General features: G+C 43.2%; 2 protein-coding genes across 2 annotated transcripts in view; both read left to right on the top strand.

Moving 5' to 3' along the window:
• The window catches only part of LOC310797067 (laminin subunit alpha-3-like), a gene marked incomplete at its 5' end in the record, with an annotated part of 112760 nt that extends 100592 nt beyond the window's left edge, over positions 1-12168 (top strand). Inside the window, 13 exons of the mRNA XM_083659353.1 lie at positions 70-187; positions 301-441; positions 601-731; positions 930-1064; positions 2842-2962; positions 6942-7075; positions 7622-7802; positions 7964-8119; positions 8254-8419; positions 9134-9285; positions 9655-9748; positions 9908-10030; positions 10649-12168. Of these exons, the coding sequence (XP_083515479.1) occupies positions 70-187; positions 301-441; positions 601-731; positions 930-1064; positions 2842-2962; positions 6942-7075; positions 7622-7802; positions 7964-8119; positions 8254-8419; positions 9134-9285; positions 9655-9748; positions 9908-10030; positions 10649-10815 (1819 nt within the window). The 3' untranslated portion in view covers positions 10816-12168. The remainder of the gene's footprint in view (positions 1-69; positions 188-300; positions 442-600; positions 732-929; positions 1065-2841; positions 2963-6941; positions 7076-7621; positions 7803-7963; positions 8120-8253; positions 8420-9133; positions 9286-9654; positions 9749-9907; positions 10031-10648) is intronic.
• Positions 12169-13280: 1112 nt separating this feature from the next.
• LOC310797424 (tetratricopeptide repeat protein 39C-like) lies at positions 13281-21722 on the top strand. Its single transcript, XM_083659793.1, has 14 exons — positions 13281-13658; positions 15198-15246; positions 16534-16662; positions 17273-17387; positions 17611-18010; positions 18795-18963; positions 19056-19149; positions 19232-19339; positions 19437-19546; positions 20159-20282; positions 20436-20533; positions 20660-20764; positions 20854-20892; positions 21022-21722. The coding sequence occupies exons 1-14, from the start codon at positions 13507-13509 to the stop codon at positions 21109-21111; spliced, it is 1782 nt and encodes a 593-aa protein (XP_083515919.1). The 5' UTR covers positions 13281-13506; the 3' UTR covers positions 21112-21722.
• Positions 21723-22238: the final 516 nt, after the last annotated feature.

The raw sequence follows: 22238 nt of genomic DNA, 5'->3' as shown, positions 1-22238 counted from the left end.
CACGTGCTTTGGCAGTGAACTGCTTCCCACTTCCGAGAGAATAACTTGATTTCCTGTTCATTTTCACAGGAACGGCATCACCGCACAAGCCCTCAAAGGATGCGTGAGGAACGTGAAGTTGGCTGGAGGGTACAAAACCTTTGCAGAGAAAGTAGGCATCAGCCGTGGTTGTCCCAAAGATGTCTTGGTAAGACGTTAACCTCAAAAGTGCCAAAGCTCTTCCCAATTGTGCTTGCTGCCCCTGATCAGTTCAGCTGATGTGCTAACTGCTAACCCGGTCATGTCCTTGTTCTTGTCCAGCGTCCTCGTAAAGCAGAGTTCAGCTTGGGGAGCTCTCTGTCTGCTGACCTGGGTGGCTTCAGCCTGGCTGATGATGTTACCGTCTCGCTGGGCTTTAAGAGCACAGAGGACCAGGGTCTCCTCCTGCAGAACAAACAGGCGGTCAGTCCTTCACTTCTTCTGTCTTTCTGTCTTTTTATTCCTTGTGTTTTGCACGGTCATGTTTGAAATGTGATTTCGTCATTTGTCTGAGACAACAGGGAGACTTTTCTTTCACAACGAAACTCTTTATTTTATTTTTCTGTTTGCTCTATTTTCCAGGCCACTGGGATTGAACTGGCTCTGGTCAATGGCTATGTGCTTCTCAAGTTCAAAGACAAGGCCTGGAAATCAAACAAAAAATACCAGGATGGCCAGTGGCATTATTTGACTGTAGCCAAAAGAGCTGACAGGTACAGTGACCCTTATTTTTTGTGCAAATCCGTAATAGATTTAAATAATGATTTTTACATTCAAATCTCTAATAAATTAATGTGACTATCCATAGATATTTGACACTGTTTTTGACAACCTTCTGGTCTGAATATAGCAATTAATGATCGATGCTACAGCTAATATACAATAAATGCTACGACCATGTTTCCAAACAGGATTGAGTTCCTTGTCGACGATGAGGATGCGGGCCAGCCGCAGGCTTCCAGCACTGCCATAGCTGGCACAGGCACTGCTGTGCTCCTCGGAAAAGACACTTTCAAAGGGTGCCTTTCCAACCTCTACACCAGACGGTAATCTTTCTTCAGAATCAGAATCAGAAAGACTTTAATGATCCCCGGGAGGAAATTGGGACAGGTTACAGTAGCTCGCACTCAGAACACAACATAGCATAAAATAAACAGTAGTAAAATGCGATAAAGTAAGCAAAAATGAAGTAGAGTAAGTATAAAGTAAGCAAAAATAAAGTAGAGTAAGTGATGTACATTAAGTCGGCTTGCCCATTACATTACATGTGGCTCAGCCAGGCACAGGGAGACTGAGCGTCTCCGAGGTGCTCTTTTAAGAGAGGCGTTATGTCCAATGGCCACAGGCAGGAATGATTTACTGTGCCTCTCCGTATTGCATCTAGGTGGGATCAGCCTCTCACTGAACGTGCTCCTGTGTTTGACTAGCACGCCGTGGAGTGGGTGCGAGTCATTGCTCATGATGGAGCGTAGCCTGGACAGCGTTCTCTTCTCCGACACCGCTGTCAGAGAGCCCAGCTCCAGCCCCACAATGTCCCTGGCCTTACGGATCAGTTTGTTGAGTCTGTTGGCGTCCGCTGCCTTCAGCCTGCTGCCCCAGCACACAATAGCATACAGGAAGGCACTAGCCACTACCGACTCATAGAACATCCTCAGCATGGTCCGGCAGACGTTGAAGGACCTCAGCCGTCTCAGGAAGTAGAGACGGCTTTGCCCCTTCTTGTAGAGTGCATCAGAGTTCTTAGCCCAGTCTAGTTTATTGTCAATGTACACTCCAAAGTACTTGTAATCCTCCACTATGTCAACACTGACCCCGTGGATTGAAACAGGGGTCACCGGAGCCTTGACCCTCCTCAGGTCCACCACCAGCTCCTTTGTCTTTGACACGTTGAGCTGCAGGTGGTTCTGCTCACACCATGTGACAAAGTTGGCCACCACATCCCGATACTCTTCTTCATCGCCATCTTTGATACATCCCACTATCGCAGAGTCGCCAGAGAACTTCTGAAGGTGGCAAGACTCTGTCTGGTAGGTGAAGTCCGTGGTGTAGATGGTGAAGAAGAAGGGGGAAAAGACCGTCCCCCTGTGGTGCTCCCGTATTGCTGACCACTCTGTCTGACACACAGTTCTGCGTATTATAAAGACATTTGTCTATCACTTTCTATGAAGGTCATGTCTAGAATGCATTATGAGCACATCATTATAATGCATTCATAAGGCTTTATAAAACTCATTATACATTTTTTGTTCACCACTTATAATACTTTAATAAACTTTGTTATAAGTTACCATGCATGATTATTAGATCTGCAACTAACGATTATTTTCATAATCGATTAATCTGTCGATTATTTTATCGATTAATCAATTAGTTGTTTGGTCTATAAAATGTCAGAAAATGGTAGCAAATGATGATCAGTGTTTCCCAAAGCCCAAGACCACGCCCTCAAATGTCTTGTTTTGTCCTCAACTGAAAGATACTATAAGTTTACTGTCATACAGGAGTAAAGAAACCAGAAAATATTCACATTTAAGAAGGTGAAATCAGAGAATTTTGACCTTTTCTCTTAAAATTGTACTCATAGCGATGAATTGATTATCAAAATAGTTGTCGATTAATTATCTTATTGTCTTATGAATGCATTATGTCTTATGAATGTGCTCATAATGCATTATAGATATGACCTTCATGGAAAGTGTTACCGAGATGGGTTATCATTGTAGTCACACTAGCCGCTGCGGTGATAGTTTGCATAGTGTATAAGGTTTAACTTCAGTTGGCGTTTGTCGTCTGAGCCGTCCGGTGTGCTTGTTCTTCTTGCAGGCCTCAAAACCTGTACAGAGCTGAAGACTTGAGCCAGTTCAACTCCACTGGGACCGTGCTGCTGGACACCTGCACCACTGACACACCTCCCCAGCTGATGCTGGACCGCAACAGTAACAAGGTGAGCATTTGTCTCATGACAGTACATGCACAGTGCACTGCACACACTGCAAACATGTCCATCTTAATAGATGGATGCAATTGATGTCATTGTAAGTGATAGATGTCAATTATTATAGCTTCATAGTTTTCTAACTTTGCTTTTCTTAAAATAAGTGAAGATGCCATTTGGGTGAAATACTTTGACTTCCCCTCCCCCCCCCCCACGCAAAGCAACTACATTAAAACATTTCCTTGGAGCAAATTACATTATTGTGATCCTAGAGGAACACTCCACCTTATTTCAAGATATAGAAAAATATTGTGATGAATATTGTCAGAACTAGCCAGTGTATTGTATAAACATAAGAACTCAATCGATTCACTGACTAGCAGGAATACATACACAACAGCTTTATTTTCCCCTTTGCAGCTTTCATACATTAGCACTGTGAAAGAATCGTTTAGCGTTTCTGAATGTGAATGAATGGTTAGTCCCATATGGCATCCATGATCCACACTGTGTTTTGTTGACATTGTTTACATTGTGTTTTGCTGCCTCATTTCCAGAGATGAAGAAAGAGGAGGATGCCCTAAGACCTGCTGATATTGACAAGAATATGATATTGATGTGAAATAATTGGAAGCTTGCACTTTTCAATGTTCTGTTTTTTTGCACATGCTCATTCATTTCCAATGTACGTCACTGGCAAAGCAAAAATATGTTGCATGAACATTCCAGTTATCACAACTATTATTAAATGTATTCTATTTCACCATAATTGTCTATTCTATTGAAAAATTCCAGTTCTCACAAGCAAGAACAGTGTTATGTGAATAACAATCTTAAAATCATCTCATGTCTGTTCTCTTTTTTTCATGTAAATCAATAATAAGCCATCTTTCTAACCGGTCATTCACAAACATGGTCCCGCTAATTCAGTATTTTTCACACCTTGCGCTTGGTTCACACCGGGCGCTATACACCCTTCTCACGGGGGCCATTTTGTGTCGAAAAGGCAGGGTAAACACAGGTGCAAGCAAAACACTAATGAGGGTTTCAAACTTCCATGATTGGAATTTGGAAAACCCTAGTGTTTTGCTTGCACCTGTGTTTATTTACCCTGCCTTTTCGACACAAAATGGCCCCCGTGAAAAGGGTCTATTCAGAAGCTGCGCTTAACAGAAGTTGAGTGTCACGCTAAACCAGTCACACCAGAAGCACTCTCTTTTCCTCCGCGCCTCGCTCGGCGCTGCCGCTCACAACTAGCATTGACTTCATGCCTGGCAGCTCGGGTGCACCGCGCTGCACGCTTTGAAAATAGAACAGAAGCTGAAACTATTGCTGCAGCGTAGCTTCAGCGTGGTGTGGCGTGCGGCTGGTGTGAACGGTCTCGTCTTTTAATAACAAGGACGCCGAAATGAAACTGCCCTAGTGCTGCGTAGCTTCAGCGTGGCTTTGGCGTATGGTGTGAATGAGGGCTAAGGGCCATGCTCAAACACAGAGTGCTGTAAGGGCCACACTCAAACGCAAACATTCCTGATTATGAGCACAAATGGTAATTTCACTGCCTGATAAATTGACTAATCATGCCTGAGCACAATAGCTTTCAATATTAAAACTGTTACCATTCAGTGCACACAAGGACCTACATTAGGACGTGTAATGAATTATAATCCTTTATTGAAATAGTAAATAATTTGTACTGTTATTTCATGAGATCTGTGACTACGAACAGTGCAATATTCCAGGCCCAGCTGTACTGTCATCCAGTTATCATTCTCATCCCATGTTCTCATAAGCATGACAACACCACCTTCAAATCACTGTCACCCCTTCATAAACATATGACAACACCACCTTCAAATCACTGTCACCCCTTCATAAGCATGACAACACCACCTTCAAATCACTGTCACCCCTTCATAAGCATGACAACACCACCTTCAAATCACTGTCACCCCTTCATAAGCATGACAACACCACCTTCAAATCACTGTCACCCCTTCATAAACATATGATATGACAACACCACCTTCAAATCACTGTCGCCCCTTCATACCCAGATTAATTTGTCATGTGTCATTTGGAATTAGTGCCACTGAATGAGGGGGGTATATCATTACCCCAATCATCTATCCTCATAGTACTCCCGCCCACAACAGATCCCAATACATCATGAATAATGCATGAATTCAAAAAGGTGAATTGCAATAATCAGTTGATCAGTCTAATCACCCTGTGTATATATTTTATTGGGTGTAAGCCTACACCCTCCAGAAATGCTATTTTATATAATATTAAGATTTTTGGTGTAACCCTACCCATATAATATTAGAATTACAGGATCCATTTCAGAAAAGTCCTAATGTCTAATCTGTTTACATTGTTACAATCTATTACAAGACAATTTCAAGTGTATCTCTGTTATCTGAAGCTGTATGCAAAGAAACACAAATAACTCAAATATGTGTTAATATTATCAAGATTACAGACACTCATTCTCTTCCCCACATCAAACACCTAACAAACACACCTAGTGAGGACGAGGGTTGTGATATGATTTCATAACGAAGCATAATCTGATCGAGTAGAAAACTTTCGGAATCAAAAAGAAGCATTTAGGATTTATTTGTAGCTGCAATTACAGTGTCCCCATCAAACAGAATAATCTGCTCGATGATGTGTCCTGGCCTTTGAGCCATATTTTGACGACCACAATAATATATAATAATAATAGCTACAATAATAATAGCCATCTAGATCATCAGGCTATAATTTGCTATCATCATATTGATAGTCATTTTTCTATTTCAATATCTTGAATATCTTTCATTTTTTTATATCAAAACTACCACATGCTGTCTGGTGGTGCGAGACATTAATTGTTCATAGAAGATGCCACAAAGACTAAGATGAGAACAGCCACATACATTTTGCTCAGTGTCAAACAAAGCTTGGCACCTGACCTGATTTCATCTGTGTTGTCAAGATTCAAGACTTTTTTTGTCACTCCGTGGTACAAGTACGCACGTGTGACATTCTTATGCTGTAGGCTCCGTTACAGACAAAATCACAGCAAACACAATCACAACAACAACAAGAGTGCAACATAGTTAACTAGGGCAACAATGTAAACTTTGTATGTAAATAGAAGAATAAGGTCTTAAAATAAGGTATTAAAATAGAATAATAAGGTATTAAAACAGAATAAGATGGAATAGATATAAAGCGTCCAGATGTGCAAAGAGGTGTGCAAATGTCAATAATCCAGGTTTATTGAGGGTTTATTTATTGAGGAGTCTCGTAGCCTGTGGAGAGAAACTGTCTGGTTTGGGGGTGTGCTTTCGGGACCCTGTATCTTCTGTATTCTCCTGTATCTTGTCTGCGGAGCATCAATCCAGTTTTCCTGTCTATAGAGAGCCAAAGTAGAACGTCACTCCCTGCATCAGCACTGTACCAGAGATTTTCATCCGCCATTTATTTTGCCATAGACATTTTGTAAAATGCGTATAAAAATAGATTTACCTGTTCAAACCAAAGGGTTCAGATATATTTAGAAACAGGAGAGATCGCATAACATTTAACTCGGACCAAAATGGAAAAAAATGCGGGTTTAAAGAAAATATTTCTTCGATGTTTTTTTAGGTTTTGGTCCGAGTGAAATGTTCTATGGTCTCTCCCGATTCTCAATATAGCTGAACCGTTTGGTTTGACCAAGTAAAACTCTTTTTATAAGCATTTTACAAAATGTCTATGGGGAAATTAATTGCGGAAGAAAATCTCTGGTTCAGTGCTGAAGCAGGAAGTGACGTTCACTTTGCCTCTCTATTAGTTTGTCGTTATTGTACGCCTTCTTGTACATTCCCATCCTCATTCACGGAGAGAGTGGAACTCAGCTGGAGACAGAGAGGTGTGAGCTAGCAACAACGTAAGATCAAGTTTGTACCTTTCACTGAGAGCGTCTCTCTGCCGTTTCTATTTGTCTGTGCTGTGGTAGGACGGTGTGACAGAGGCAGTGAATGACAGTCTATCTGCGTGTTCACTGCCAGCCCTGGTCCAACATGCCTTTCACATGACGGGTCCTATCAGCAGTGTGAGCTACAGCCTTCCACCACAGGCCCTGCAGCCAAAGTGAGCAGACCATCTCACTGCTGTTCTACCATTTCATATGACACACACACACACACACACACACACACACACTGTATACACTCACGCGCGCACGCACGCGCGCACACACACACACACACACACACACACACACACACACACACACACACACACACACACCTTTCATTGGAAGATCCTTCCTAAGCACATCCACAGTTTCCAGATGAATGCTGCACTTGAATAGAGAGGCAAAGTGACCGCCTACTTCCTGCTTCAGGAGAGACCATAGAACATTTCACTCTGACCAAAATTGCAAAAAAATATTTTCTTTAAATCCGCAATTTTTTTGCGTTTTGGTCCGGGTGAAATGTTATGTGGTCTCTCCTGTTTCTAAGTATATCTGAACCGTTTGGTTTGAACAAGTATAACTCTTTTTATAAGCATTTTACGAAATGTCTATGGGAAAATAAATGGCGGATGAAAATCTCTGGTACAGTGCTGAGGCAGGAAGTAGGCGGTCACTTTGCCTCTATGCCACAGTAGCTTACCTTTCTTTCTCCTCCCAAGGCCCCACTTCTCTCTAGACGTCAGGACCCGGTCTGCTGAGGGCCTGCTGTTCTTTGCTGCCACCAGGGGAGGGCGCTCCCACCTGGCTCTATACATGTCCAAGGGCAGGATCAGACTGTCTGTAGGCAAACACAAGGAGATCTTCAACCGGGAGAAGTACAACGATGGGAAGTGGCACTCGGTCAGTGGTCTGCTTCACATCATTATAATGTATTTATGTTTTGAGACTAAATCAAAGCACCATGTTACACTGTTGCCACAAAACCAATGAAGCCACATTGCAGTATTTCATGAAACACTTTGTCATTAGTTTGTTTTGCGTGGTGACTCTACTGCCTGCAGGTCATATTCAGCTTGGAGAGGAAGAAGTTCCGGCTGGTCGTAGATGGAATCAGGGCCCAGGACGGTCAGCTGACGAACGATGAGGTGGCGTCCATGGAGCTCGTGTCACCTCTGTACCTCGGCAGCGCCCCTGACTCCCTTCACAAAGAATTAAAGGTGAACAATCCACAGCGGCCAATGGACACAAGCAGCCTCAGTCACAAAAGATTATAGTTTCTAGTATTTGATTATTATGATGATTATGATGATGATGATGATGATTATTGTTGTTGTTTATTTTTTACTTTCAGTGGAAAAACCTTCCAAAGCAAAGTGTGTTGGGCTGTGTCCGCAGTTTCAAGATGAATGGCACACCAATGCCAGAGCCAACGGCCAATCGTGGCGCTGGCCCTTGCTTTGAGGGGCAGACACAGGGCGGGGCTTATTTCTCAGGAAAAGGAGCACATGTCATGATCAGTGAGTACACTACTCTGATAATACTGTCAACAATACTGTCAACTAGCAATCTAGTAAGAGAGTGGCGTTAGCGGAGGAGCAAAAGGCAGATCCAGGAAGGGGGCTCGCACTACGTTTGAATGCAAAAAATTAAGCTGATAATATACAATTTGATTATTTAAACATGTTACGCTTTCAAAGTACATCACAAAGGGTCCATTCTGCTGCAACTCGACAGCGCACCTTAATCCAGAACCTTACTTCCCAAAAGTTCCTTTTTGCTAAAAGTTCCTTTTGCAATGTAAAAAACTGGTCCATTGGAGTGAATGGAGATGTCGCGCCTCTTCTACTCGATATACATGGCTGTGACACTACTCTGATAATACTGCCAGAGAATATTATTGATTTGAGCTACTTGTTGGGCTACAAGAAATGTCTTCAATTAAAATGGGTGGGACTAATCATTAATTTATTTTTATTTTTATTAACAGCCCTTGTCTGGTTTACTATGCACTTAGTCACTTTATGTAGGCCTACTGTTTTTTGCACAATAACCCCCCTACGCCTGGAATGATCTATTTTACATTTTACTAGGTGTATTTTAAATGTGTCTACTGTGTGTTTTTCTTAATTGTGTGTAATAAGCTGCTGGTTGCCTGAATTTCCTTATAATGTTGACAACGATGACAATGATGACAACGTTGATGATGACATCACTTTCCCATATTATTTCAGATGACTCCTATGTCGTGGACTCTAGCTTTGAGCTGCTGTTTGACATCCGCCCGAGGAGTCTGAGCGGAGTCCTGCTTCATGTGGAGTCCAGCAGGGCCCGGCATGGACCCACTACGGGCCACTATCTGAGCATCTACATGCTCAGAGGAGAGGTGAGGGCTCGTCAAGCTGGGACATCATGTGCTCTTTCCCTGCCAGCTACTCATTTAAAAGCCAAACACATTCCGTTTTTGGAAAACACTGTCTCCTGTACTTCAGTAGGACTTGCTGGAAAAACATGTCTGTTCTTGCATCAAGAGCTCATTCAGTCAATTTGAGAGGGAAATAAAATGTGTGCATTCTTATGTAATAAACATAGTTAGTCGTTGCAATTGTGACTTATGTGCATGTTCGGCCTTTATAATAACACATAGGCTATGTTTTAAATTCATACTTGACTTAGATGAAGATGTGATTTTACTTGTATTACAAAAACTCATCTGATTAGATCCACTGTGTTTGGACAAACTCATCATCTGCAGGTGGTGGCACAGGTGAACAATGGAGACGGGGAATTCAGGGTGTCAGTCCTGCCCAAGACGACCTTGTGTGACGGAACGTTCCATAAGATCTCAGGTGAAACACACGCAGTCACTTTGAACAGGATCATCATTCAGGACAAACTGAGATACACCTGTGTGTGTGTGTGTGTGTGTGTGTGTGTGTGTGTGTGTGTGTGTGTGTGTGTGTGTGTATCTTTAATTTGTGATAAGTGACCGTCCGTGTCTCTTCCAGTGATCAAGAGGAAAAATGTCGTGCAGCTGCATGTGGGCACGTTGGGCAATTACAAGATTGGACCGCCATCTTCCTCCCCCACCACTGTGACCAAAGACCCCCTGTATGTGGGTGGCATTCCTGGTGAGTGACAGGCAGACAGACACAATTACAGCTGCAACCATTAATCGATCGACAAAAAACAACTATTTTGATCACAATAATCGATTAAGTTTTATTATTTATTATTTTTTTCCCTTTACTATGACAGTAAGCTAAATATCTTTGGGTTGTGGACAAAACAAGACATTTGAGAGAATGTCATCTTGGGCTTTGGGAAACACTGAACCACATTTTTAAAACTTTGTATTTATAGTGTTTTTGCATACGTAAGATCAGACAGACAAGACGTACTTAAACCGGTTGGGCAGGTGCAATGTCTAAAGAATAAATAAATGAATAAATAAATAATAGTAACAGTGCACATTGCTAAGAAACAAATAACTGATAACAGTCAAACAAGGAGAAAAAACAGAGCGAGAGAGAAAGAAGAAAGAAAGAGGGCAACATTTCAATCAATGATTTGACCTTTTCCACTGCATGCCTATAAGAGCGTAGCAGGGCCCGTTCTAAGGGGAGTTCTGTTGGTCCTTGATGTGCTCCAACACCGGCTTCTGAACCACATTTTCACCAGAAAGCTGGAATAATGATATGTATGTATGTCTCACTCACAAGTTGACCACATGCAACTTTGTGCTGCAGAGACGTCCGTGCACCAGGACACCCTCCCTGTCACATCGTCCTTCGTGGGATGCATCCAGGACATGAGGATCAACGGCGAGTCGGTCTCCTTCGACAGGCTGCCGGGGGTGTTTGGTGCCGTCAACCTCAGAGAGTGTCCAGCAGGCGGAGCCAAAGCTGCATCGTAGAGACATGCATTATATCCACTGCATCCTCCTCAGCAAACCTTGGGACCATGTCCACAGTGGAGACATGCATTATACACTGTCTGCATCCTCAGCAAACCTTGGGACCATGTCCACAGTTTAGTCCACTGGAGTGGCCACCATGTGCAATCTGTTACCAAGACAGAGAATGTGTATATGTGTAAGAAATGTATATTTTATGAGTGTGTTCGAATGTGTACTGTGTGTGTGTGTGTGTGTGTGTGTGTGTGTGTGTGTGTGTGTGTGTGTGTGTGTGTGTATCTGTGTGTGTGTGTGTGTGTGTGTGTGTGTGTGTGTGTGTGTGTGTGTGTGTGTGTGTGTGTGTGTGTGTGTGTGTGTGTGGAGATATGAGCAGCAGCTTACAGAATCATATTGTTGCTCTGTTAAACATTTTTCTATATTTATTTTGTGATAAAATAAATCATGTTATGGATACATATTCTATTCTAATAGATGTTCTACAATGTGGTTTGTAGATGTGTCGGTGCATTTATTCTCTATCTACAATCAAATGCTAACTGTATGGTTGTGATAGGTCAGGGCTGCATTATGGCCACCATGCAGTATGAGCAACCCCGCACTTTAAGAAAACAAATTATATGCCATTTGTGATGGTGCTTTAATGGTGATCGACATTAGTTATTAATTGACATATTTCTTCAACTTTTTCTTTCGACTCAAAAGTTTGCATAAAGTTTGCGTTAAATCCATGGTGCTCAAGTCAGAGTTATGTTATGTGAGCATGTATACTTATGCATGTTAACTGGTTTGAGGAGACATGGACTCTTCACACATGCTTTGAAATCACATGCTTTTATACGTGTTGTATTGCCATTGTCATGAACTCATATTCCATTTTTGCATTCCTATGCATGAGATGTGTGGTTGTCAAATGAATCTCGGTTACAACAGAAACTAGTATGTATTTAATTTTCTGGAGCATTATTGTCTGTCTAATTTTGCCAAATTGTATTTATATAGTTAGCATTAGTCTCAAAGTTCTGATCGGTCATTTTTGGGACCATTTAGCCCATATTACTAGATTTTTATTTTCTTTTACTAAAATTAGAAAAACTAAATGCTTTTATTTTGATTCCCCATCAAGTGTATACCTCAGTGCTTTGTACATTTGTGCTAAAATTTGTGAGATAAAAACATGCATGATTATTGGACATTCTTTACATGCATTCCTGTATAGTGAACACTGATATTCATTTGTGAACCCTTTTATAACCTGTGATTTATAAATATTGTATGCCATGAGTATAGATCTTGAGAAAGGTCTTTATGAAACACAGACATACTAGATCTGATTTATTTTGCTGTTGCATCCCTCAGCGCTGTTCTTACATTAAAAACAAGTTAATTGTTGCAGGTTGTTGGGGTCGTTAAGCTGATTAAGTGCACCTGGCCTGGGCCTAAGAAGACCTTATATGTCTCACTCCCTCCTCACCAATGCAATCGCCCCCCCACTGTTCATTTGTTTAATGTAGTTTGTGTTTTCTAAGTAAATGTCTGAGTAAATTCAAATCCCCCGGGAGTAGCCTAATCAAAGAGTAATACATCATAAGTTTGAATTAGAGTGGGCCTAGGTGGCTGTCATGTCATTGCCAACAGGTGGAACAAGGTGGAACAACTGAGATAATAATAATAATAATATAATAATAGATAATTTAATATACTAGGCATCTTGGGCGCTACACGTGCTCGATTCCTAGGTTCGCCCGCCGCACGGGCTCGATACGCCCGCCCTGCAGCTCGCATACGCAACTCCCCCACTGCACAGCCTCGCCCGCAGCTTGATGTCACAATGTATGACATCATCAGTGATGTCACACTTTGCTCGAGTAACCAAAAACCACAATTGCTCGAGTGACATCACTGATTATGTCACAATGCCTATGAAAATTCAGTGCCTGACATCATCAGTCATGTCATAAGATGGATTTGGTCAATAATGATGTCACTGATGATGTCATAGACATTGTGAGCGCAGAGGACGAAAACATCTTAGCTGTGCACTGATGAGGTCACAATGCCTGCCCTATGACATCATCAGTGATGTCATAAGATGATTTTGCTCTTAAGACATCACTGATTACATCATCAGTCTTATGACATCACTGATCATCACACATCTGTGATGTCACAATGCCTATAACATCATCAGTGGGACAAAAATGTAAACAGAACAGAGTAGACAGAGATTGCCCACTTGCTCCCTTTTATAAAATAGATAGATAGGGTGTAACATGGTTGTTATAAACTTGGATCCTCGTCAGGTTTGTTGACAAACCTGCTCAACACCATTCCCACCTCACCAGTCATCATTTTGTTAGCTCGTTCGTTCGTGTCCAAAGTACTAGCGTTAATCGGAATCGTAATAATTCCGAGAGCACTTGAAGGCAGCGCTTTGAAGAAGAACGCCCCACAGCGCGCGCAGAATACGGAACCCCGAGCAGCCTGGGGGGGTAAACTGAACGGCAAACCGAAACTTGACATTAGTGTTATTATTGGTCCAGGTCGCTTATTATTATGGCCATGTAAGAATATGGATGTGATACTGTGCCACTTTGTACATGCTCCAAACTGCGCCACTACTGTCTGCAGCAAGTCAACTCACCCCGCCGGCCGGCCGCGTTCACTTCCTCGCCTTCGGTGTCGGACATCTCAATGGCGGACAACACAACACCACCAACCCGGGCGAGTGGCGATGAGAAGGAGAAGACGGACTGTATCGACGACGCAGAATTGGCACTGAATGGAATTAATATGCTTCTCAACAACGGCTTCAAGGAGAGCCACGAGCTCTTCAGAGCATACAGGTCTGTGTGTGACAATAACAGGAAGCCGAGGCTAGCCTGCATATGTCTGTGCTGTTTCCATGGATGTTTCTGTCTGACTGGGAAACACGTGTAAAATGTTGATTATGACGGAAAGCTGCAGTATTGATCGTTCATTATCTGTTTCTAGCCCTGTAGTTATTAGTTATTATTGTAGCAGCGGGGCTTGAAATAGTCAATGACAATGTTAAGATTTGCTGTAATGTTTCAGTCACAGACAGACAAGTAAAACGCAGAAAGACGTTCCAGACAGTGGCAGTATATATATCCTCACTGTCTGTGCTTTGCATAAACACACAAAACGCCAACATCACTGTCTGTCTGACACTATCATGCTCATCTGGTAGCAGCAGCAGCAGCATATGAAAAGGTGTCGAGGAGGAGGAGTAGTAGGCAAGTTACTACTACACCCATAGCAAATATTCACACTACTCCACCACTCGACTCAGCCCAGCTGTGTGCTGCCCTGGAGGCTGCTGCCTGCTCTCATCAGACTGTAACATACCTGTCAGCCAGGCCTGTTTAGAACAATCTCACCACCACAGTGCTTCTGACACACAAGCTGCAACACATTTTCTAACCATGCATCTGAATCATCAGAAGGAGCAACAACATGTTCACAGGCAGAGTTACGTTCAATACGCTTAATTAACAGCATTCCTGCCATGCCACAGAACATTGGCTTTAATCTAGCGTGTGTTGCTAAAAGCTGTTGATCGTGGCCGTTACATTCCTCATGTCTTCTGTGAAGAGCTGCATCTCTGTACCTGTCAAAGCTTGTTGTTGTGCCGAAGATAGATATCTATTGCGTTTTCAGCGTTTACGATCAAGGTTCAACCTGACAAATACTGAACTAATCCACACTCTTTACAATTCTACCAGGTACACTGATTGAATCCAATTGTCTGGTTTGCAGGAATGTGCATTTTCAGAGGAGATAGGGCATTATTGATCAATCATATGTTACTTTAATGACACAGAAGGGCAGCCTGTGTGTTTCCTGACTCCTGGTGAAGCCTAAATGTCACATATTGCACTAATGACATGTACGGTAGTCCTGGGTGTCATACTGTGACATAATGACATTAGGTCCTGGGTGTGTGACACTGGTTGTTATTGCATCATCATCATCATCAGGGAGCCGGAGGGGGAAGTGGGTGACACATGACAGCAACTGAGAGGGAACTTGTGACTTGCTGCTGTACTACTTGGCTGCTGCGGCCCCTCTCTCCCTGGTACTGAATGTATTTGTAGTGTGTGCTGTGTTATACTGTACAGCACGTCTGGCGATTAAGTAAGAAGTTCAGTCTTATGTTAAGTCAAGACCAACACTGCCGTGGATATTTTGTCCCCTCAGAAATAACATTGAACCAAATTGGTTTTCTCAGACTGGAGGATCGATTATTGTAATGCTGGATATGTGAAACAGACTTGAGACATTTTGTCCTCCTTTTTTGTTGTGTTGATACTGTTGATACTGTGTCTTAACCATTTCTATGTGTGTCCCTCTCTTTCTTTCAGAAGCCACAGTCCTTTGATGAGTTTTGGGGCCAGTTTTGTTAGTTTCCTGGTGAGTAGAGATGATGTCACATCCTGTAGAGATGATGTCACATCCTGTAGCAGCACGCCGCTACTGATCAAGGGACAAAGCCAGGATGTTTATGTTGGCTAGCACAAAAACAAACAAACAAACATGTGGCTGAGTAATGTGGATTACCTTTTTGTTGTTGTTGCATAAATCTTTACAATAAAACCTAAGTCACATGCACACACACACACACACACACACACACACACACACACACACACACACACACACACACACACACACTGTCAAATCATCAAATCACATTACAACATGGTATCAGTGTACATCATCATCATGCATCATGGTGTGCATAATGTCTGCATTAAGGAGAGCCACCTGTTCAAAGGGCAGAGAAAAATAAAAGTGACAAAGAATAAGATGAAAAAGCTGGTAGGCAGCTTTCCTCGCAGCACCCGGATGCTGGTCAGGCCAATGTCTTCTTGCATGTTTTTCAGTGGGGGTTCATTGATTTTATATGGAGGAACCCCAGGTGATCATGAGGGAACCCCAGGTGACCATGGTGAGAGAACATGTAAATATGGAGGGAACCCCAGGTGACCATGAGGGAACCCCAGGTGACCATGGTGAGAGAACATGTAAATATGGAGGGAACCCCAGGTGACCATGAGGGAACCCCAGGTGACCATGGTGAGAGAACATGTAAATATGGAGGGAACCCCAGGTGACCATGAGGGAACCCCAGGTGATCATGGTGAGAGAACATGTAAATATGGAGGGAACCCCAGGTGACCATGGCGAGAGAACATGCAAACTCCATCCATAAAGAAAGGCCATTTTTCACGACATAGCCCACCTGGGCACTAGGCACCAGAAGGCACGGGGAGGCATTCCCCCAGTGCCAACAGCGTCCCAGGCGGGAATCGAACCCAGGACCTTCTTGCTGTGAGGGGACAGCGTTACCACTGCGCCACTGTGCCCCCAGGATGTATAGCTTGTGAGCAGGTGTTTTGCTCCACTTGTTTGTGTTGAACAGGTTTGTCTATCTGGCTGCCTTTTGCAGAATAGTTGAAGCCGTCGGTGTCGCGCACATCCAACAAAGTAATGCAGGTGCATCCAACAAAGTAATGCAGGTGCATCCAACAAAGTAATGCAGGTGCATCCAACAAAGTAATGCAGGTGCAGGGACCAAAAAAACAGTCTACAGGAAAAAATAAAGAATGTCCACACACTGAGCTCCCGTTTACCTTTTATTTAGCCATCCAGCTAATGCTAATGGCTTCTTTCTTTGTTCCAATATGCCTTTTGCAGAATGCCATGATGACGTTTGAAGAAGAGAAAATGCAGATGGCCTTCGAGGACCTGAAGGCCACAGAGAGACTGTGTGAGAGTGAGAACGCTGGAGTCATCGAGACAATCAAGAACAAGATCAAGAGGAGTGTGAGTTCGCATTAACCACTTCAAAACACACGGCATTATGGGTACTGTAGGCAAACATGACAAGACTTGACCCGTCTCCCTCTATCACACAACACACATTTACGCTGGTTAATGGATGAACATAAATTACCTGTAAAAACACTTGACACTGACAGTCTGCATGGAATGAATCAGTAGTAGTTTAGACCAGTGGTTTTCAAATGGGGGTCCGGGGACCCCCAGGGGTCCATGGCACTTTGCCAGGGGGTCCGCGAAAAGTTTTCACGAAAAAGAAAAGAAAAAAACTTTTTTTGTGTGCAAAAGCTTCATAGTTCAACGAAAATATGTTATGCTTTAAATCTAAAATGGTTCATGGATTACATTCTAATCTGACAAACCTATCAATTTATATGTCAAGCACGTTACCGTGGAAACAAGCTGAGCCCAAAATCACATATCAGAATGAGGGGGTCCCCGGTATATTTTCCTATCTTATAAGGGGTCCTTGGCTGAAAAGCATTTGAGAACCTCTGGTTTAGACTGTACAGAAATCCCCAGGTCTGCCATTTGTCAGATTGTCTTCCTGTCTGCCTGTCTGTCATCTTACTCTGTGGGGCCTTTGTGTGGGCAGATGGACTCGCAGAGGTCAGGGGTCGCTGCAGGTGACCGCCTGCAGAGGCAGATCCTCATTGCAGACTGCCAGGTTTACCTCGCAGTGCTGTCTTTCATCAAACAAGAGCTGTCAGGTAAGACTGCAGTCTGTGAGGGAAGTGAACCATTGACCACTTTTGACTTGATGTGGTGGAGTGAAATGAATGAGTTGTGCCAGTACGCTAATTTGAGTTCTAATATTAATAGATGTGTTTTTGTTCTTTATTTTATCGGAATACCAGCATGCCTTTGCAAAAGATACAGTAGTACCAGTTAGTAATTAATTAATTAAATGTCCAATCAATCCCTCTCTAACAGCGTACATCAAAGGAGGCTGGCTCCTCCGTAAAGCCTGGAAGATGTACAACAAGTGCCACAGTGATATCACGCAGCTGCAGGAGGGCAGCAAACGGAGGAGTTCTGAACAACCATCTCCATCTCTGTCGTCATCCTCTGACCAGTCCTCCAAGCACCACCACGCTGCTCCACCCGGTCCACGCCCCTCCCAGCGCCTGGACGGGATCAGCCCCGAGGCTCTGGACAGGCTGAAGGGTTCGGTCAGCTTCGGCTATGGCCTCTTCCACCTCTGTATCTCCATGGTGCCGCCGCACCTGTTGAAGATCGTCAACCTGCTGGGCTTCCCCGGCGACCGTCTCCAAGGCCTGTCCGCCCTCACCTGTGCCAGTGAAAGTAAGGACATGAAGGCCCCCTTAGCTACGTGAGTAGGTGTGCCACATGTTCCTGCAGAGGGCAGTCGGGGTATCATAACTTGCATCTTGTTGGTTCATCTATCTCGTTACTATTTGGGTTTGAACTGTGACTTTGGCTGTTATTGAAATATGATCTAACTCGTTCAGTTGTAAATGATGTCACAAAATAAGGGGAATATAAATGCTAAAGGATTCCCACAGGCCTTGGAAATCTGTGAAGGTTTGTGGATTTGAGAAAAATACAAGTACAGATCCTGTACAGGCCCGTGGCGCCTATACCAAGTTTGGTGTTGACAACATCAAAATCTAAAAAGTAGATGGCACATGAGTCATGACTGTTTCGGCTGTTACACTCACGAAAGTTGACAAAACTTCTTATTTTAACTAGTAGCCTACGGCCTCCCTAAACATGCGTACCAAATTTCATGCAATTTCATCATACAGTTTTTAGTCATTTGTAGCGCCCAGTATTTCTGGAGCTAGTGATGGTTACCAATCTGTCATTGGACTAAATTTGAGTCAAAGTCAATAGAAGAAACTTGGTCATATCAACTAAGTTTAGGGTTTGTTGGTTCATGATAACGCCATACAGTATATACATGGGGGGATGGGGGGATCTCAACCATACTAAAAAAAAAAATTAATATAGTGAAAAATATGCCAGGTAAAAGTGTTATCATTTGTCAGCCAAACACTTAAGATGTTTTGCACCAGCTGCTGTCATCTTTTTAAATGGTGGATATCTCATTTTGTGCATTCCCACTCATTCCGGTGTCGGTGCTTCCTATGCAGGCTGGCCCTCCTGTGGTACCACACGGTAGTGCAGCCCTTTTTTGCTCTGGACGGCGCAGACACACAGGCAGGGCTGATGGAGGCCAAGTCCATTCTTCAACAGAGGGAGGCTGTCTATCCCAACTCCTCCCTCTTCACCTTTTTTAAAGGCAGAGTACAGCGCCTAGAGGTGCGTACACGTTAAGAATATATCTTCAAATCTACTAAAAAGTACAATATTGTGTCAGTCTATACTTCACACCACAGAGTTCTCTTTTCCAGTGCCAGATCAGCAGTGCCTTGACGTCCTTCAATGATGCCTTAGAGCTGGCCACAGACCAGAGGGAGATTCAACATGTGTGTTTATATGAAATAGGTACCGTTTCCTCTCGGATTCCAAACCACCTGACTTGCACTCGTCTCTGCGCCGTAATAATCTCTGACGGCTGATCTTCTAGGTTGGTGCAGCATGATTGAGCTGAGCTTCAGAGATGCCTACAGGGCTTTTGAGCGACTGAAGACCGAGTCTCGCTGGTCCCAGTGCTACTACGCCTATTTAACTGGAGGTAGTAACTACATATGAAGAATGAAGTGTAGCTCTTGTGAGCCCGTCCTGTTTTGGTGCTAAAGCCTCCTTATATGTTGTGGTGCTGTGCTGTGCAGTGTGCCAAGGAGCCACAGGTGACCTGGAGGGAGCTGCAGCTGTCTTCAGGGACGTCCAGAGACTTTCCAAACGCAGGAATAATCAGATAGAGCTGTTCTCTATGCAGAGGGTGAGTATGTCCCCAGTTGATTCTCTACTGCAAATGTTTGCTGCAAAATAGAAGTGGGAGTCAATAGAATAGAATAGAATCTTTATAATCCCCATGGAGACATTTGGGTTGCAGTGTGGCACATGTGACTTGTTCACAGTAAGTATAAAAAACCTCCACAGAGATCATCCATCCATCCTGAACCACTTATCCGGGTTTGGGTCATGGAGGTCAGCGGTTCCAGCAGGGGACCCCAAACTTCCCTTTCCCTGGCCACATTAGCCAGCACTGACTGGGGGATAACCAAGGCGTTCCCAGGCCAGCGTGGAGATATAAATTCTCCACCTAGTCCTCGGTCTGCCCCGTGGTCTCCTCCCAGCTGGACGTGCCTGGAACACCTCCCTAGGGAGGCGACCAGGTGGCATCCTTACCTGATCAGACACACCTTTCTATGCAAAGGAGCAGCGGCTCTACACAAAGATGAACAATTAAAAAGTAGAATTATTATTGTTAATAATAATAAATAATAATAGTAGTAGCCCAACAAAACAAAATGAAAATGGACATTGTAAACATACAATACACTGCATTATGCAAGTATTATATTTTGCGTGTATATGCACATTTTGACAGGCTGAGAACCTACGGAGTCCCAGTCCGTCCAAGGAACTGTGCATCCTGGCTGTGATCGAGATTCTTTACCTGTGGAAAGCTCTGCCCAACTGCTCCACCTCCAAGCTGCAGACCATGACACAAGGTACTGCACTGTCAGATGTTACAAACACACCGGTGAAGGGTTATCGTTGCCGCCCCCGTCTGGCAGGCTCTCAAATCACTGCTTCAGAGTTTCTGTTGCCTTGTTTGGTCTTGTGTCCTTGGACGAGGCCACGGTCTTATGATCCTGTTTCAGTTCTGCAGGGAATTGAAGACGCCTCATGTGCCGGCCTGAAAAACCTGCTTCTCGGTGCCATAAACAAATGTCTTCAGAACGTCAAAGATGCCATTCAGGTGCACTCACGCCTCAGAACAACATGAACACATCACAACATCGTCACATCACAACATCGTCAATACTGTGGCGATTACGGTTGTTACTCGTTTTAAATCTAAGTGTCTGGTGATTGATTCTTACAGCATTTCCATCTGGCTGCAAGAGATGAGGTGGGCCGTCTGAGTAACTCCTACGTGCAGCCCTACTCCTGCTATGAACTGGGCTGTGTGTTACTGGACATCCCCGAGGTAAATCATCTGTGTGTGTGAGAAGCTGTCTGATCTGAGCTTTTTGGGGGAGGTCATGTGGTCTAAATGTTTCATTCTGTTGGTCTCAGTCTGCAGGGAAGGGTCAAATGCTACTGCTTCAGGCCAAGGTACAGTAGCTCTCTGTATTGGATTGCCTTTTTTGCATGCAGATTTCTAACCATTTATACATTATTGCAATTGCAATTCCATTTTGATTGAGAATTTGCATGATGATTTTCTTTTGATGGATTATCCAGGAGGACTATGCTGGCTATGACTTTGAGAACAGGCTCCATGTTCGTATCCATGCAGCTCTTGCCTCTGTGAGCGCCACAGCACAGCCTTGAGTGAGCTTCATAAAGACCAGGAAGACCAGGAAGAACATCTCTTTGGAAAAGCCACATCATCACAGCCTGGACCCGGCGATGTGTCACTGATGTTTTGCTTCAGTTGATTAGATTTTTTTTTTTTTTTTTTTACTTTTCAGAAAACCAAGCCAATGCATCATTTTAAAATGTGCACAGTGTATAGATGTTTTATGGAAGAACAGTTACAATAAGTGTTTTACAGTTGTGACTCATCGTCAAGCTTGGTCAGGTCGCCTATCAGGTTGTAACTGACAAAGCAATTAAATGACTCACACAGCCTATGACTTTGAGAGCCTGACAGTCTATCTCAGTGTTGATCAATGACTGAGATTTGTTAAGGCTTCACTAGTCTGTATGAGCAGCACGAGTAGTCTATCAACCACTGGAGGGTTTTTAACATGTTGAAGCCCTTGGTTTTCAAGCACATGTATTTATATAAGTGTAAATTCACCTTTCCACCAGGGATTTTTGAATAGATGTGGAAACATGTTGTCCTGTCACTTTTGAGTAGCCTACAGTAGTTGCACACAGTGCCAATTTGCTGTAAACTGGTTCTCCTTTTTTAAGATAATAAATATATTTAAACTGTGGAGCATTGCATTTTATCAGACACATTTGATTATGCACTGTCATGTACAGAGGTGCGATTTTGCATGATGTCCCACCAGAGTGGTGCTGTCTCCAGATTTACTGCAGTGTGACACTTGCTACTTCAATGTGCTTGACGGGTCCAGAGCAGATGTCTATGGTGGGGATTGTGTTCAGTTAACACAAAGACGTGTGGGGTCACAAACCAAGAAAACAATTATTGCAAGCCAAAACTAGACACATTGAGCAAAAACATGCAAGGTGAAGAAATCAGATCGATATCCAAAATCATAATCATTGCAATTTCTTTTTACTAATATCACCTTATCAATTGACCTGTTGTCTAACCTCCTTAACCAAACTGTATATTCCCACGAGTCAGTAGTGTTTATATATATATATATATATACACACACATTATTTATTTATATATTTATGTATATGTATATATTATGTTTTATATATAAAACATGATTTAGAGTGCAGTTTGCCATGGGTATTTATTCAATTTGTGTGAC

This window comes from Poromitra crassiceps (assembly GCF_964638095.1).
Source record: "Poromitra crassiceps genome assembly, chromosome: 23".
NCBI lineage: Eukaryota > Metazoa > Chordata > Actinopteri > Beryciformes > Melamphaidae > Poromitra > Poromitra crassiceps.
This window is presented reverse-complemented; position numbering and strand designations above follow the sequence as displayed.

Excerpts from the sequence above, each read along its gene's own strand:
- LOC310797424 (XM_083659793.1), top strand. The coding sequence starts at position 13,507 with ATGGCGGACAACACAACACCACCAACCCGGGCGAGTGGCGATGAGAAG. Across the intron at positions 16,663-17,272 it reads AGAACAAGATCAAGAGGAGT|ATGGACTCGCAGAGGTCAGG; the intron begins GTGAGTTCGCAT and ends TTGTGTGGGCAG. Across the intron at positions 20,283-20,435 it reads GCTGCAGACCATGACACAAG|TTCTGCAGGGAATTGAAGAC; the intron begins GTACTGCACTGT and ends ATCCTGTTTCAG.